General features: G+C 41.2%; 1 protein-coding gene across 1 annotated transcript in view; it reads right to left on the reverse strand.

Moving 5' to 3' along the window:
* LOC148027739 (oligomeric golgi complex subunit) overlaps positions 1–15,790 on the reverse strand; it is a 76,472-nt gene that overhangs the window by 8,061 nt on the left and 52,621 nt on the right. Inside the window, exons 3-4 of the mRNA XM_087689439.1 lie at positions 15,265–15,412; positions 14,989–15,096 (exon numbers count right to left, since the gene is read on the reverse strand). Coding sequence (XP_087545565.1) covers positions 14,989–15,096; positions 15,265–15,412 — 256 coding nt within the window. The remainder of the gene's footprint in view (positions 1–14,988; positions 15,097–15,264; positions 15,413–15,790) is intronic.

Below are 15,790 nucleotides of genomic sequence, written 5' to 3' on the forward strand. Positions count from 1 at the left end.
CCACTATGGGAGACACGAGAATTTGAATATCTACCCCAACCACTATCAGTATTATACATGTAAGGAGAGTGAAGAATCAACCTTGTAGAAAATGCCAATATCCTAAATGCCTTTAAGATATAAAAAGACACACTTCACTACCTACCAATGAAGTACAGAAAGGCTATGCATAAATCTACTCAACTAGGAGACACTGAATTGAAGATGAAGCCTTGTGTGACATAGATAATCAAGCATCCAATAGCCTGCTGATAGAAAGTAGTATCAAAGGATCCGCTACCATTGTCAAAAGTGTATCTGAAACCAGGCTCCAAGGGAGTAGACATGGGCTTGCAATCCTCAAACTTAGAACTGTTGAAAAAGAAGTCCAATATACTTGAACTTTGTCATGATGATGCCCCCCTCAATAGTGGCAAATTGGATGCCCAAGCAATAGTGAAGTAGACCAAGATCCATCATGGCAAAGGTTTGCTGTAAATCAATCCTAAATACTGAAATTTGACCAGCATTGGTCGGAGTGACAAGCATGCCATCAACATAGAGTACAAGAATAATAGAATCAGATCCCTGATGTTGAATGTAAAGAGTAGCCTTTGTAGGGCTATTCTAAAATCCAAGATGCAATAGACGAGAATGTATGCGAGCATACCAAACCCGTGGAGCTTGATTTAAACCATACAAAAGCTTCTTAAAATGACAAACTTTGTGTTCAAAGCCTTTGACTTCAAATCCTGGAGATTGAGAAACATATACCTCTTCAATGAGATATCCATGGAAAAATGTCTCTTGATATCCAACTAATGCACCTCCCAATGAAAGTGGGCAGCAAAGGCAATAATACTTTTGATGGTAGTGATGCGAAATGTAGAGGCAAAGGTCTCCTCAAAGTCGATTCCTTACTACTAGGTATAGCCCTTACCAACAAGGTGGGCTTTGTACCTATCAATAGAGAACCATTTGATTTTCATTTGATTTTATAAACCCAATTAGTGTTTATTGCATGTTAGCTGTGAGGCAAGTCGCATAGGTCCCACTTGTCCTTTTGATGGATGAAATCAATCTCTATCTTATGATGATGTTGTTGTAGCTGTAAATCAAGTTGAATCAGTTGCTATCATGTATCTGTAGGTGATGGAAATGAGGGTTCAAAAGAAGAACCAGCCATGGAACCATTATAGAAGAGTGATGGTAGGCTGTCAAAGATGCCTGAAGCATTAATAATAGCCTGTTTTTGACAGTCTAGCAAGGGGTGGGAAGCATTTTCAGTGAAGAAAACATCTCCGCTGACAATAATCTTGCTTGTGGAGGGTTGATAAAGCTGGTACCCTTTTCTTTTAGCACTATGTCCAATAAATATGTAGTGAACAACCTTATCATCCACCTTGTGCCTTTTCTAAGAAGGCACACAAGAATATGCCAATGAGTTGAAAGTCCTCGTATGAGAGAGAGAGAGAGAGAGAGAGAGAGAGAAACATTTTGCATAATGTCTTGAATGTGCAACTGGCTATTGACTATGCAAGGCACTCTAATCAAGAGGTGGTATTGATTCAATTGGACCTGGAAAAGGCTTTTGATTATTTAGACTGGTCCTTCATTGCAGAACTTATGTCTACTATGGGCTTTGGTACTCAGGTGGCTCGTTTGATCTACACCATTAGTGTTGCGGCTTCTTCGCGAGCTATGCTGAATGGTAGTGTTACCGAGCCTTTTGTCCTTCCACGCTCTGTGAGACAGGGCTGCCCTTTGAGTCCTCTCTTTTTTGCCCTTGTGGCTCATCCGGTTCTTTCGATGTTATCTCATATGGCAACTTCTACTCAGTTGGCTGGATTGTCTCTTCCTTTTGGACAGCACTTCATTAGTCAATCCTTGGCTGATGACAGCTTTAAGATTTTACGTGCGGATAAGGATAATATTCGCAAAGCATTAGATGTTTGGAATCTCTTTGGTCATGCTTCTGGTCTTCATATCAATGCTTTGAAATCAGCCATTCTCAGTTGCACGGAGTCAGATTTGCAGTCACTGGACTGGCAGGGGATGATTGTTCCCCGTGGTTCCATTGTCAGGCATCTTGGGTACCCTTTGGGTGTTGATGTTCGGCCGAAGCAACTACTAGAGTGGATTTCACAGAAACTGACAGCTAAGTTTTTGTATTGGAAGTCACAAGCTTGGCCTTTCCATGTTCGCCTCAAAGTGGCTCAGACAATTATGTTGCCAATGCTCACATATTTCTTGCCATTGCTGCCTTGGACTACTACTACATTGAATGCTCTTACTTAGTGCATTCATTTCATGTTATGGAAGAAGGACTCCTTACATGTAGGTATTTCATGGATCTCTTGGTCGCATGCATGTACCCCCAAACGCATGGGTGGGTGGGGCTATTTTGAATGCCGAAACTCATATGCTGGCACTCCGTTGGTCTCTTTTTCGTGCCATGTGCTTGGATCATCACCCGTGGGTCTTGATAGCCCGTTATTTTCTTGAGAATCACGGGTTTGTGCATGGTATACTCAAATCCGGAGCTCCTGATGGCATGTTCTTAATGCAGACTCTCGGTTTTCTAGTCCTTCATCATCCCTGCTTGCTCACTTGGTATGTTCCTGGAAATTGGTTCTTCAAAAGGCTCAATGGCATCCAGCGGAGGACCGCTTAGCTACTAACTCTTTTCAACGAGAACTATTGGCAGCCTCGCGATTACTTTCTTGGGAAGGCAACATGAGCTCAGACCAAAATATAACCGTATGGCACGTTTGGGCTTGACTTCAGTTGCAGATGCCACCCTTGCTAGTCGCAATGTGTTGATATCGTTTCATACAGCCAAAAGGCTTTTCAAGATCCCTCGTGGATACCGTGATTTATGGGGACAGCTTTTGATGGTGCTCCAGACCAGACAACCCTTTCCTGCCCTTGCTTCGATCGTCCCTAGTAGAACTGGGACCTTGCAGGCCGCCTAAATTTGGAAAAGACCTCAGCTAACCAGGTGTATCATCTTCTGATTAAAGATCATCAATGGCTGGTTACTAAAGCTAATACTATATGGGGATTGCATAAATCTCAGTCATGGTGGAAGGTAACTGTGATTGAGGGCTAGTTGAACAAGACAACTTTCAAATGTAAGGTCTTTCTTTGGAGGGTGATGATCGGCGGTCTTCCTCTTGCTTCAGCCCTTTCCAAGCGTCAAATCTCCAACGGCAATTGTTTCTTTTGTACCACCATTGTGGAATCGGCCCGTCATCGATTTATTTCTTGCCCTCTTGCTAAGAAAATCTGGTCACTCTTGTCGGCGGTTTGGCGAGCAGTGGTTGGTTTCTCGCTAAGCCCTTTTGACTAGGTTTTTGCGCGGCCCAAATACCCCACACCGGCTCAGTCGCATATGAAGATCTTGTTTCACTTTCTTAGATACTAGGGCTGTTGGCAGAATTGGACCATTTGGAATGCTTTTCTTTTTTATTCAGCCTATAATGTTCAAGGACATATTGCTAGGCTTAAAGGCCTCTTGCATTGGTAGATAGATCTCATTCGGCACTCTGACTTACTCCCTCGGAAGGACTTACTTCCCTGGCATATGGCAATTTCCTTTGCGTCTTTGCCATGGCTTTTTGTAACTCTTTTGTCATTTAGTACTTTAGAGAGAGAGAGAGAGAGAGATTTACACACGATGGCTATATCTTGTAATCATGTAAACTTGTACCTTTTTTTCATAATTAATATAATTACCTTTTACGGAAAAAGAGAGAGAGAGAGAGAAGGGTTTGAGCCAATCCATGCCTCATAAAGAGTGATGAACCATAAAGCTCTTGTGGGACACCTATTCAAAACATAAGCGACACATAGAATAGCATCGAACCAAAAAGAATTAGATAAATTCTTACTCTTCAGCATGCGTCTTACCATCTCCATGAGTCACCTATTCTTCTATCCTACTACTCCATTTTGGTGTGGGAAGTAAGGAACAGTGCATTGATGATGAATATCTCGAGATGCAAGATACTCTAAAAACTCTTTGGAAAGATATTCAACCCCCTTGTTGGTACAAACGGTGCAAATGTGAAAGCCACTTTGGTTCTCCAGGATGGCAATAAAAATCTTGAAGCAAGAGAAGACTTCAACAAAACATTGTAATCCACCAAGAGATTTAGTCCACATAGGACCACAAACATCACTATGGAGAAGATGCAAAATAGATGGAGAATGAACGTGAGAGTCCTTATGAAAGGAGAATCAAAGCATTTGTGATTTGATGGCAAGTGAATTTTTGGAAGAACTTTGACCATGTCCTTTGACTAGACCTTCATGAATGCTCAATAGCTAATCTTGCCAAGCCTATAATGCCAAAAATGTGTATCTTAGAAATATTCATTTGTCAATAAGGAATCGTCAATAGGGTTTTCAGCAAGGTATTGATCATATATATCAAAATAATAGAGACCTTTGGTGAGGTTGCATGTCAAGATAATGGAAGAAGAAACTTGATCATTATATATGTCACATTGGAGGCCATAAAAAATGGCATGAAACCCTGAAGTCGCAATAGCTGAAATGGAAATAAGATTTTGCTTGATGCCAAGCACATAGAGAACATAGTGTAATGTCAAAAGAGTGCCCAAAACATAGACAACCTGCACATGACCAATTTCTTTAACTGCATAAGAGACACTATTAGCACACATGACTATGCCCTCCTTAGGTACATGAGAGAGAGAAAAATAATACACACCAAGAGGTCATGTGCTTGGATATACCACTGCCAAAATTCCAAGAAGCACTTGCATCAATGATAGAAAAAAGTATAATCCTTAAACAAAGAATAGTCCGCAATCTCATGTGTGAGAGCAAGACAGGACTCCTTTTTCTAAGATGTAATACACTCACAACATTCAATGATATCATGCCCCATCTTTCAACAGCAATTACACCTCTTGGGTTTGTTGAATGTACCCTTTGAAGGGTTGGAAGAGGATGGACCAACATGAAACAATGTCTTTGATGGAAAAGGAGTGCAAGTATGAGGATGACCAGCATGAAAGTTTGTTGATTTTTTTTACCAACAAGCTTGTTTTTGCCTTCTGGTTTGATTTTTCCCTAATGATGGGTGAAAAAGGGCTATTCAATCACCACGGTAGCATTGCGGTTGAGATGGCTTTGTTGTTTCTGCAACATAAGAGACACAAGCCAGTCGAAACTACGGTAACTTGATTGCCCATAGTTACCAGCAATAGCAAAACCTTGGCATGACTCTGGTAAGCCATTAAGAGTGATGGAAACAAGCTGATTATCTAAAACCACTTCAATAAGATATTTGATGCCAATGAGATAGGCATTCCTGTTATCTCCTTCCATGTGAACATCTTCCATTTGCTTCCATAGGTGAGCAACGTGTGCTTCATTGCACACTTGATACAATGATGCAAGCTTATCCCATGCATCCTTGGCTATCTTGCATAATCGAATGTGTGGAATGATAGCTCTCCTCACAAATAAAGTGATTAGAGCATGTGCTTGGTCATCATGGCTATCACATCAAATTAGCTCGAGTGGGAGGCGATGTGGAAGAGGAAGATGATTTGGCATCATGAGAGCCACCTCTTGATGTAGAGGTAGAAGTGGTGCCGGTGTTGGAGAACTCGGTCTTTGCTTGATGCCGTTGACAATATGCCATAAATTCTTCGTGACAAGAACATGTTGCATCATATAAGCCCACATTGGGTAATTGGTGCCATCGAGCTTGTAATTGGCACCAAGCATACCCAACAAATCATTATTATTGCTGGCCATGAGTGAAAATCGGCCAATAAAATAAAAATTTCCAAGTGAAGAGAGAAAATAAAAGCCCAGATAATGATGAACCACCAATAGAAAATATACTGGCCACTGTAATGCAATCAAATAATATGAAGAATAATAATTTTCTCTTGCTTTTTTCCTGCTGAGGAGAGAGAAAAATATCCCACAAATATCAATTTTTGAAATAAAATATTAGCTGAACAAGGCGGCAATCAACAATATGCTGAAATTAGAGATTGGTGGCTGAGATGCTCTTATGATATGGAAAGTGGCAGAATTTGAGGGAATTCACCCAATAAATGTACCGTAATAATGGAATTCGTCTTCAATGTTGAGAGAGAAACATGACCAACAGCCAAATAATATGATTTTTGAGTGTTTAAGGCCAAAGAAAGTAATTTAACGCAAAAGCCCCAATTTTGGAGAGCCTCAAAAGTGAATTTGGGCAAAAATCCCAAATTTTTCACAACAGTTGAGAGAAATTGAAGAATATAGGTAAAATTATTACCAAATTGGTATCAAATGCCACACCTCAAGCTAGATTGAGCCTTGATTTTGATGAAATTTGATGAATTTCTGAAAAGCCCCAAATTTTTTGAAGAAATTTGGGTGAAATCGAGCTCAAATGGCAAAAACCTCCAAATTTTATCAAGAAATTGAAGAGAAATTTAAAGAATTTTTGTGAAATTTCACCTAGATGAAGCAGAATGACACACCTATTGATCAATTGGGCCTCTATCTCGATGAAGAATGCTGGATATTAGAAAAGCCCCAGATTTGGTGAAAAATTTGGAGTGCAATTTGGTCCATTCGATGAAAAGCCCAAAATTGATGGCCGGTGGAAATTTTTATGTTCAACGAAAAATTCCTTCAAATTAATGTAAGCCCCCAAATCTAAAGATGGATTTCTGGCCACATTGAGAATAATTTTGAGAAACTCCCCAATTTTCTATCCAAAATGTGCTTGAAAGAGGGACTTAGTGTGAACAAGAGCTTATGTGTAAATAATGAAAAAATAATAACCCTTTGGAAGTAGGAATGTTGCCGTCTATCAGGGCATAGGGCGCAACTTGTTGGCATCTATCCAACAGGCTTGTGATGTGGCCAATTGTAAGTCAACCGGTGGAGGTGAGGAAAATTGTGTAGCATTGGCAGGAACAAGTGTGGCAAAGGTAGTGCAACACAAGCGGCTTACTATCAAGCGTATGCCAGCAAAATCAATGGGTGGCACTGCTATAACACAGGGAGGAGACGGCAGTAATAATGGAGCTGCTGGTATTATCAACCAAGATGGGCAAGGCAACTGATATAGGATGGCTCCAATCAGACTGGAGGAATACATGCCTTCAAGGGAAAGATAGATCTAGAGAAACGTGCAAGGTGCATACAAAAGTAGTCAGCAAGTGACCAGCATGCAAGGCAACGACGGCAATTGAAGGCAAATGGGTGAAGATGGCAGCACAAAGTGCAATCGCTAATTTAGAATTAGAGCCACTACGAGAGCGGTGGCTCATGGGACAGATGGCTGAGCGAGAGGAGCTCAATGGCAATGGCTGGTAGCGATGTTGCGAGCAATGGCTATGGCAAAGAAGGCAAGTGGCTCTAATACCAGTGTTGGCCCGAGTGTGGAGTAATTGCACCATTGATTTAATAGAGAGTAAATGAGAATGAAAAGATTAATCAATGCACAAAAATTCTCGATCACAAATGAGAATGAAAAATGCCACACTTATGTGCTAATGACAGACGCAATGTCTTTTTAATAATAAAAAGAAAACCTAACGGCTTAACCTCCATAGGAAACCCTAAATGAAACCCTAACCCTAGTGTCACGGGGCAACAACTATATTTAATGACAGGTTAAATCATAGTTGTCAGGTACGAAAGGTGCAATACGGTACCGTACGATAAAATATGGTACTAAATGGTACCTTAAGATTTTATAAGGTATAGTACGATATTAGTACGACAAAAAAATAACTTGATTATTTTGGACAAAAGATAATAGAATAGATATTTCAAGTCTAAATAGCAATGCTATTAGAGTATATAAGATGAGTACTTAAGGGTAACAAGCCAAGGCCCAAAACCTAATGCGGAATGCGCAACATGCGCTACTGCTACCTACAACTTATAACTACATAGATGGAAGTGGATACATCATACATGCATGATCATACAAATAAGAGAAGTGTGGGCTTGAGAGAGAGAAGGTTGAGAGAATCTCATGAGAGAATCATATTAATATAAGGAGCATTTAGCTCGTCCCAAAGTGCAGTTCAAATGGGAAAGATGCATCCATTAAGTTGGTACCTTATGGTACTAATACGCAAGGTACAGTACCTAAAGTATGGTATAATATCAAACCTTTTGCACGTAGTGCAACTAGAGAGAGGATGAGGCTAGAGAGAGAGAGAGAGAGAGAGAGAGAGAGAGAGAGAAGCCATGACCTTGTAACTCGTAGAACTAGAACTGTTTCACATAATGGCTTAGTGCCATCATGTATCTTGTAATCAAGTACACTTGTACTTTTTCTTCGTAATTAATACAATTACCCTTTACGAAAAAAAAAAGAGAGAGAGAAAAGGTTAAGAGAGAGAGGAAGAGAGAGAGAGAGAGAGAGAGAGGAGAGGCTTGAGAGAAAAAGAGGTTGTGAGAAGCTTGAGAGAGAGAGAGAGAGGCTTGGGGAAGAAATAAGAAAGAAAGAAGGGAAAAAAAAAGAAAGGAGAAAGAAAAAAAGAATGTTGTAGACTTAAAGTAGAGTGGCCAAAAAGTGCCCATTTTTTCGTATTAAATCGTACGGATAAGTACTGTACCATACAGATCAATCCGTACTGCGTACGGAGACAACCCTGGGTTAAATGCCTAGGGAGCCCAGATCATGGATCAAAGGGTATCAACGTGTAGGCCATGAGATGGCCTACAAGCTTAACATTGGTTGTAGCATTGCGAGCTCTCCATTGACAAATGTGCTCAAGATGAGCCAGTACATAGGCTCAAGACCAACTGCTAGGTCCCAAAGTCCCCTAAGATTCAAAGACTTATTGCATGAAGTTTGAACAAGTGGTGAAATTTGACCCCGCCGCGAAGGCATTCTTGGTCATAGCAATAAGAATAGTAGTGTTGTAAGAAGGGAGAGGTGGGTAGGGTGGATAGAGTAGGGGAATGAATCCCAAAGTCCCAAAGTGCCCACCATGCATGCGGGAAGTGTGCACAATGGATCCAAAAGTGGAAATGGACTAACTAGGCATGGGCATGGTGACTGCATGAGAAGCCCATGGAGGATAGATAGTAACACGTGGGGTAGAGAATGGAAATCCCTATGTAGAAGCAATCCATGGAGTGTGTGATAACACACCATAAGCAAAGGATAGAAATCCTTGCATCTAGAAGGTCAAGGAATGGGGAGGTGAGTGATCGAGGATAGAGAAGGGATTGCCCATCACAATTGTCCCAAGGTGAAAAAAAAGTGCTCACTTGTGGAAATGTACAAGGCACAGTGTTAAAGGATGGCATTCCCCCTAACAATGTACCATGGTGCAAAGAGGTAGTGAAGCAAGGATAGGTAGAATATGGAGTGGAGAAAGAGAGAGTGCTAGGAGCAAAGATGGAGAACCCAACTCCTAGTATACTAGATGCGGAAAAGAAGTGCAATCCAAGGTTTTGGCATGAAGAAGAGAGGAAATCAAGGTGTGGATCAAAAGAGAATGAGATGGGAGAGATTTGAGAAGATTGGTTTACATGCTCAAATGAAACAAAAGATACAGTTCCATGTATACCTGTAGATGTATATCTACGTCTAGAGCCTCTTTGATTAAAATTGACAAACAGAAATTATCCAAATACTTCCACAAAACTAAGCCTCCACAATATCTACAAGGTAGTCTTTACGAGAGCACCAGCTCTAATACCATGTGAAGATATGCTAGGGTTCCCGGTTTACACAGAGGAAACACAAAAACTACGACCACAACTGAAACACAAAGACTCAAACAATGACATGCAAAAGTCAAACTCAAAACTCAAACACAGAAACAAACACAAATAGAGGAAGAGAGAAAATAAGAACTATGAAGTGAATGAATAATGTAAATGAATGTAAGAGTATACAAAATTCTCAAGGCAAAGATGGAGAGTGTCTAGGTGTGACATCCAGTGAAGACAAATCCCAAGTAATGTAACCACCAGTTTGAGATGTCGAAGAGTAAGAAATTGCAAAACGTTGATCACCGAGGCAATAGGAGACCCGTGCAACAATAGAGAGAGTGGATTATGATGCAAATGGCCACACTAGATGCAAAATGTAGGGGAGGATGGAGTCATCAAGTGATGGAGCCTGCCACCAAGATGCAAATGAAGCAAACACGAGTTGTTCAAGAATGGAAGATGTTAGCGATGGCTGGAAACACCAAATGTAGCACTATAGTAGAACTCCCCAAGCAGCAAGGTGATAGCAGGATGAAGACACCAGGTGGTGGAGAGATTGATGATGATGCAACACTAGTCGCATGGGCTAGATAGCCACTAAGTGAACAGCTAATGGCTGAAATCTGCATGTGGGAGTGAGAAACCTACACACAAGGATGGGGCTGAATGGTGGGCAGCCTATCTATTTATAGATGTGGAAGGATCCTCCCAAACTACGGTTTTGCATGTGGGACACAAAAAATCTCTAAAACTCCTCCCTATTTAATGGTGCTCTTGGTAAATTTACATGTTTTGGGGCTGTTTTAAAGAGCTAATCAGTATATGTAATGAATTTTTAGCTCAACAATCCCACATGCCCTCTATCTTGTTAATGTGATCCTTCACTATGGTGATGCAACGGGCAAAGATCTTCTAATGCTGAGTACTATGCACATGCACAAGGACAAAATCCAGTAGGCATATGAAGGGCAAAGATCATGCTCTGGAGTCGAGAGCCGATCCCAAAGGGCTGCTTTGTCCAACATAGACCCAATGCGGGGATCCTCCACTAGACAAGGGATTGGGGTGGTAACAAACTCCCATAAGCCAAAGGTATTAAGGATACACTCCCATAAGCCAAAGGTATTAAGGATACACTCCACTTTGCAAGACCAAAGGGAGTAGTTTGCACCATCAAGACAAACTTCTTTGGGGAGAGAAGAAAGCATGGGCACTTGAACAGAAGGAGCCATCACCACTATATAAGGACTTGTAGTACAAGCCCTATGAGAAAGGGAGGAGGCTACAATCTTCTCAACCTATCAAAGCGAGAACAAGGCTCTAAATGCCGATCTTCGTGTCACTCTTCGCAACAGTCTAACTACTAGGACCACCTATCGAAGAAAGATAGAATGGTCTACTCATCTGAGCCAACAAACCTATCAAATTGCCAACCAGTACTCTATAACTCTTCAAATGGACCTACAAACACACAAAAACTCCTGAATTTTGAAATCAGCTACACCCTACAAAGAGAAGTTGTAGATGCCCTCGCACATTTCGTAGAAGGCCTACACGTCAAAAAATATGTGTTCTTAGCAACGAGCTGATTGTGCTTTTCTCTTCGTAGAACCTCAGAGTCCTCACTTTGACTCTGATACAATGTGAGAGTGCACACAAGGCTCCTCCATTCCAGGCACATCATGTGGAGGATTAGGGTTTCTATGCCTTGGTCATGTCATTCACCAATTCATTTAGCCCATTCACACTACACACTAATCACTTTAGTGGAGTGCGCTTCATTTTTGCTGCATGGTTAGTTGAGTGGCCATTACTGACAGGTGCCATCCTTTAGCATCAAGTCAGCCTTTTCTAGTGCCTATGGCCTCCCGTGTACTACAGTATTTTCAATCTGACCTGCTCCATTTGAATTTCCTGCCTCCTGGTCACCTCTTGTTGGCCCCCCTAGCAGCCATTCTCAGTCTTTATTCTGCTGATATAATCAAAACACGGTATTCTCCAAGGTACAGCAGGTTGTTTTTCAAACTAAGGCAGGTTGTTTTCAGTCCACAGTAGGTTGTCCTCTCCAAACGGCTGCCTCTCCTTTTCAAAACACAGTCTGTCACACCCCTTTTCCCCTGTTGTCTACCATCTCCAGCAGGTCCTCTCCACTCAGCCAACTTAGCTGACCCTAAACCACAGCTTCTACTGCCAACAGTAGATCATTTTTGCTCCCTGGAGGCTGCTGAACTCAAAATGCAGCACTGAGCAGAGTGCCATCCATTCCACAATGCAGTGCCCATCAGAACGCACTATATTTCCTTCTTTTTCTTCTGCAAGTTTTCTAAAGGATACATATTGCAGACTGGTACAATTGGCAAGATCGGACGGAAAGAGACCCCAACAAAGACTATGAGGACCGCCAAAGCGATGACTCAGACCATGAAGACCAGTATTTCAACCACCATGACCTTGAGAATCATCACAAAAACTGTCAAGAATGGGAGGATTGATGCAAAGGAGTTCATGATTGTCTAGACCACATAGATCCACACAAAGACCCCAGAGTTTATGACGGAGATCAAGATCACCGTGACCAACCTCCTTGCCATCCACCATCCCTTCATCTTTCCCATCTTACTTCGTCGTCCGTGTCCTCCATTCCACGACTAGCCATCATTATACCACTTGGCCCGTATCCTTCCCTATTTCCCAAAGAAAGACAAGCTCCAATTGGGCCATTTGGTTGTGCAAGAATGAGTGTATTCTTGACACATTCAATCCTTGGGATTTAGTCACCCTCTCTATTCCTCATACCCTTGTGGACCCTCATATTGGGTCTATGGAAAATTCAGTAGCCTTATGGGACCAGCTCAAATCTTGAGTTTGTTCCTTCCTCTTAATGAGCTTCCATGATTCAGTTCTTCATTACATATGACACATCTGTAATGCCTCTAAGGTCCGGACCAGATTGTCCTCTCTTTATCCAATCAAGACCTTCACCTATAGTATAACCCTCAAGATGAAGTTCCAAGAGCTTTCTATTACAAATTCGTCGACCATGATGGATCACATTGCAAAGATGGACAAGATTTGGGATGAGCTTGCATCCCTTAGTAAGCATGTTGCATTTGATGACATGGTTGTGACTCTCTTGCTACATCTTCTATCTCCAAAGTACGATTCATTCCACATCAGTCTTCTTATTTCTCACATTCAGGATACCATCACATGGGACGTGTAAGTCCCCATGGTACTTGAGCAAGATGCAAACAGTAAGACATCAGGAGATAGGATCCATTAGCCATGCTTTTGCAGCCGGCCCATCATTAGGGAAAAGATAAAAGAAGAGGAAGAAGATAGGGAAGCAAGCTATGTTGAATTCTTCTTTTGACTTTAAGTCTAACAAAGAAGACAAGCACAAAGGATGATCCAAGTGTCTACACTATGGGAAGATGTCAAATCCTAAGGAGAAGTGATGGAAGAAGTACTCTCACCTTCATCATGGTGCGAAAGATGGCATGAAGGAGCCTACTTCCTCATCCACATCTACTCCTACTGTTATGACTAACCTAGTTTTCCTTCACATCCATCATCCACTGAGAGGCCCTAGCTTGTGGATAGCAATGCTTCTCTATTCCATTAGAATACCACCACTATATGTAACATTATTTTATATGTGTCTATTAGTGGTATTGGCACCTTACCGATTCTATCCAAAACGTCCTATTTTGAGTACCATAGCAAAGTTTCTCAATGTTCTGAATTTGGCTTCTATCTTCTCTCAATCTATAGCCTTAAATGTCTTGAGACATAAGTTATCTTTGTTAGTATTGTGGGCTTTATCGGTTCCCTTTCACCTCTTTTGTGCAAGGTCCTCCTCGACATCTCCCTACTACCTCACCTATTAGGCTTTCTTTCATCCCACAAGTTCCTACCCATCCCACACCATCTCCTCTAGTGGTTCCCTCGGAACTCTTATCCCTTTCAGAGGTAGATATTAGCATCAATGATGCAGTTGTGGATACCTCGACTCTTCTATAAGTTCCAGAGGGGGATTCAGAGGATCATGAGAAACTTTTTCAAAGCTGTGCACCATCACATGGCAGTTGTCTCATCATTCAATAGCTACGTTTCCTCTTCTACAAGACCCCCTTTGTTAGTAGAATGAGAAATGAACTTAATGATTTGATTGGATTCTAATTCTCATATCCCTAGCTCTTGGCATGGTAACCATTGCAACAAAGCATTTGACATTGGGCATGCAACCGACAATTGTGCAAGTCTAAAACTCTATCACTATATAGTTTACCAGTTTATCTTATGTGTTAGATTCCTCCATTTCAGGCACATCAAGTGGAGATTAGGGTTTTTGGGCTTTGGTCATTTCATCCACCAGTTCATTTAGCATGTTCACACTATAGACTAACCAATTTAGTAGAGTGCATGTCGTTTTTGCCATGTGGGCAGCTAAGCATCCATTTTGGGGAGGCGCCATCCTTTTGTAGTCAAGTCAACCTGTTCTAGTGTTTATTTCCTATTTTAGGCAGCCCCTTCTGACCCCTCCACACATACATTAACAAATCATTCAGCCATCCCTAGATACAGCATTATCGACTTCATGCCTGCTCATCAGTGACCAGCTGCTCTTGCTCATACACATACAGGTCTGTTTTCAGCTGTGATGAACCACAATTGTGACAATAATCCCTTCGATTTACTGATCCCTGCTTGCGACAGCTCAATCTATGTGCTACAATCATACACAAGCCCCATTCAAAGTAGTTCATTACCCAAAATTCATAAAATGTTGCTGAACTTTAGGACTTGGTCAGAATAGTGAAACTTTGGGAGTGATCTGTAACAGCATAACCTGTCCCTACCCAAGGAACTATGTTCTCTTTCTGTTCATACTCCCCCCCTAGAATATTCTATTTGGCTAGGCCTCATACCATGCACGGGGCTGCATAGCTAAACACTGCTTCTTTGGACCAAGGCACACCAAAGGACTACCTCACAGGAGAAGGGTAATTTATATTCTTTAATATGGCAGGTATGTATTCTTACACTGTGGAACAACAAATACTGAACAACTTGTATGCAAATGAAATCACAAATAAACAACCTCAACTCTTAACTTCCACACAAGTTAAAGTCAACTTGGTAGAGGCATAGACAGTTAAGCATGTTTCTCAACCAAAACATTTTTGTAAGGATTGATTTAAAATTTCAAAGCTGATTATTTTTTGAAGTGTTATTCTTTCCAGCGTAAGTATTTCTGGTGTAAAAAAAACAAACCTGATGGTGTGTCCGGAGCAATACTTTACAATTAGCATGTATTTCTTGCACTCGTGTTAGAGCCTTGAAAAACGTTTCATTCAAATCTTCTTCTCTTAGAGCACTGACCTGAAACAAGACATATTAGCCAAGGGACGGGCAAGCTTTTGCAGATTACAAGCTAGCTTTCCATGAAGTAGTTTAATATTAACAATTGGTCTAGAAAGAAGGATGTGCATTTAAGCATAGTGACAGAGTGATAGTACATAATTGAATTCCAATGAAAAAACAACTCACCTCCTCTGGAGTAAGTTGATAGTCATGCAAGAAGTTTAAAACAATTTCTTGCCGTTGATTAGTGTTGTCCAATTCTTGCTTCAATCTTTCAGTTGATGCCACGATATCCCCCGTGATCGCACTACAAGTGCTCAAGGACTTAGTGATCCTGCAATAAAACCAAATTAGTATCTATCTGCGTGTTCTGAAAGATAATCATAAACAAATGTATTCGTTTGATTCACTCTCTATGGTCATTTTCTGGAAAAAGGACAGGTGTCAAGATGATTTTTTTAAATTTTACTTTGCATTTCCTCTTTGACCACCCTAGTGCGAATACACTGTCGCTAATGACTTCTTACTACCTTGCATGCAAGGGATTTTACTTTGCATTTCCTCTTTGACCACCCTAGTGTGAATACACTGTCGCTAATGACTTCTTACTACCTTGCATGCAAGGGATTTTCTCATGTGAACTTCCAAACTGGAAGTGGATTCTAAAACTTCATGTTATACAGTTCCCATTAAGGTCATGGCTGAGGCAGCT

The sequence above is a fragment of the Lygodium microphyllum genome, chromosome 12 (assembly GCF_053477565.2).
Source record: "Lygodium microphyllum isolate KBCC chromosome 12, Lygodium_microphyllum_v1.1.10, whole genome shotgun sequence".
In the NCBI taxonomy this organism is placed as follows: Eukaryota; Viridiplantae; Streptophyta; class Polypodiopsida; order Schizaeales; family Lygodiaceae; genus Lygodium; species Lygodium microphyllum.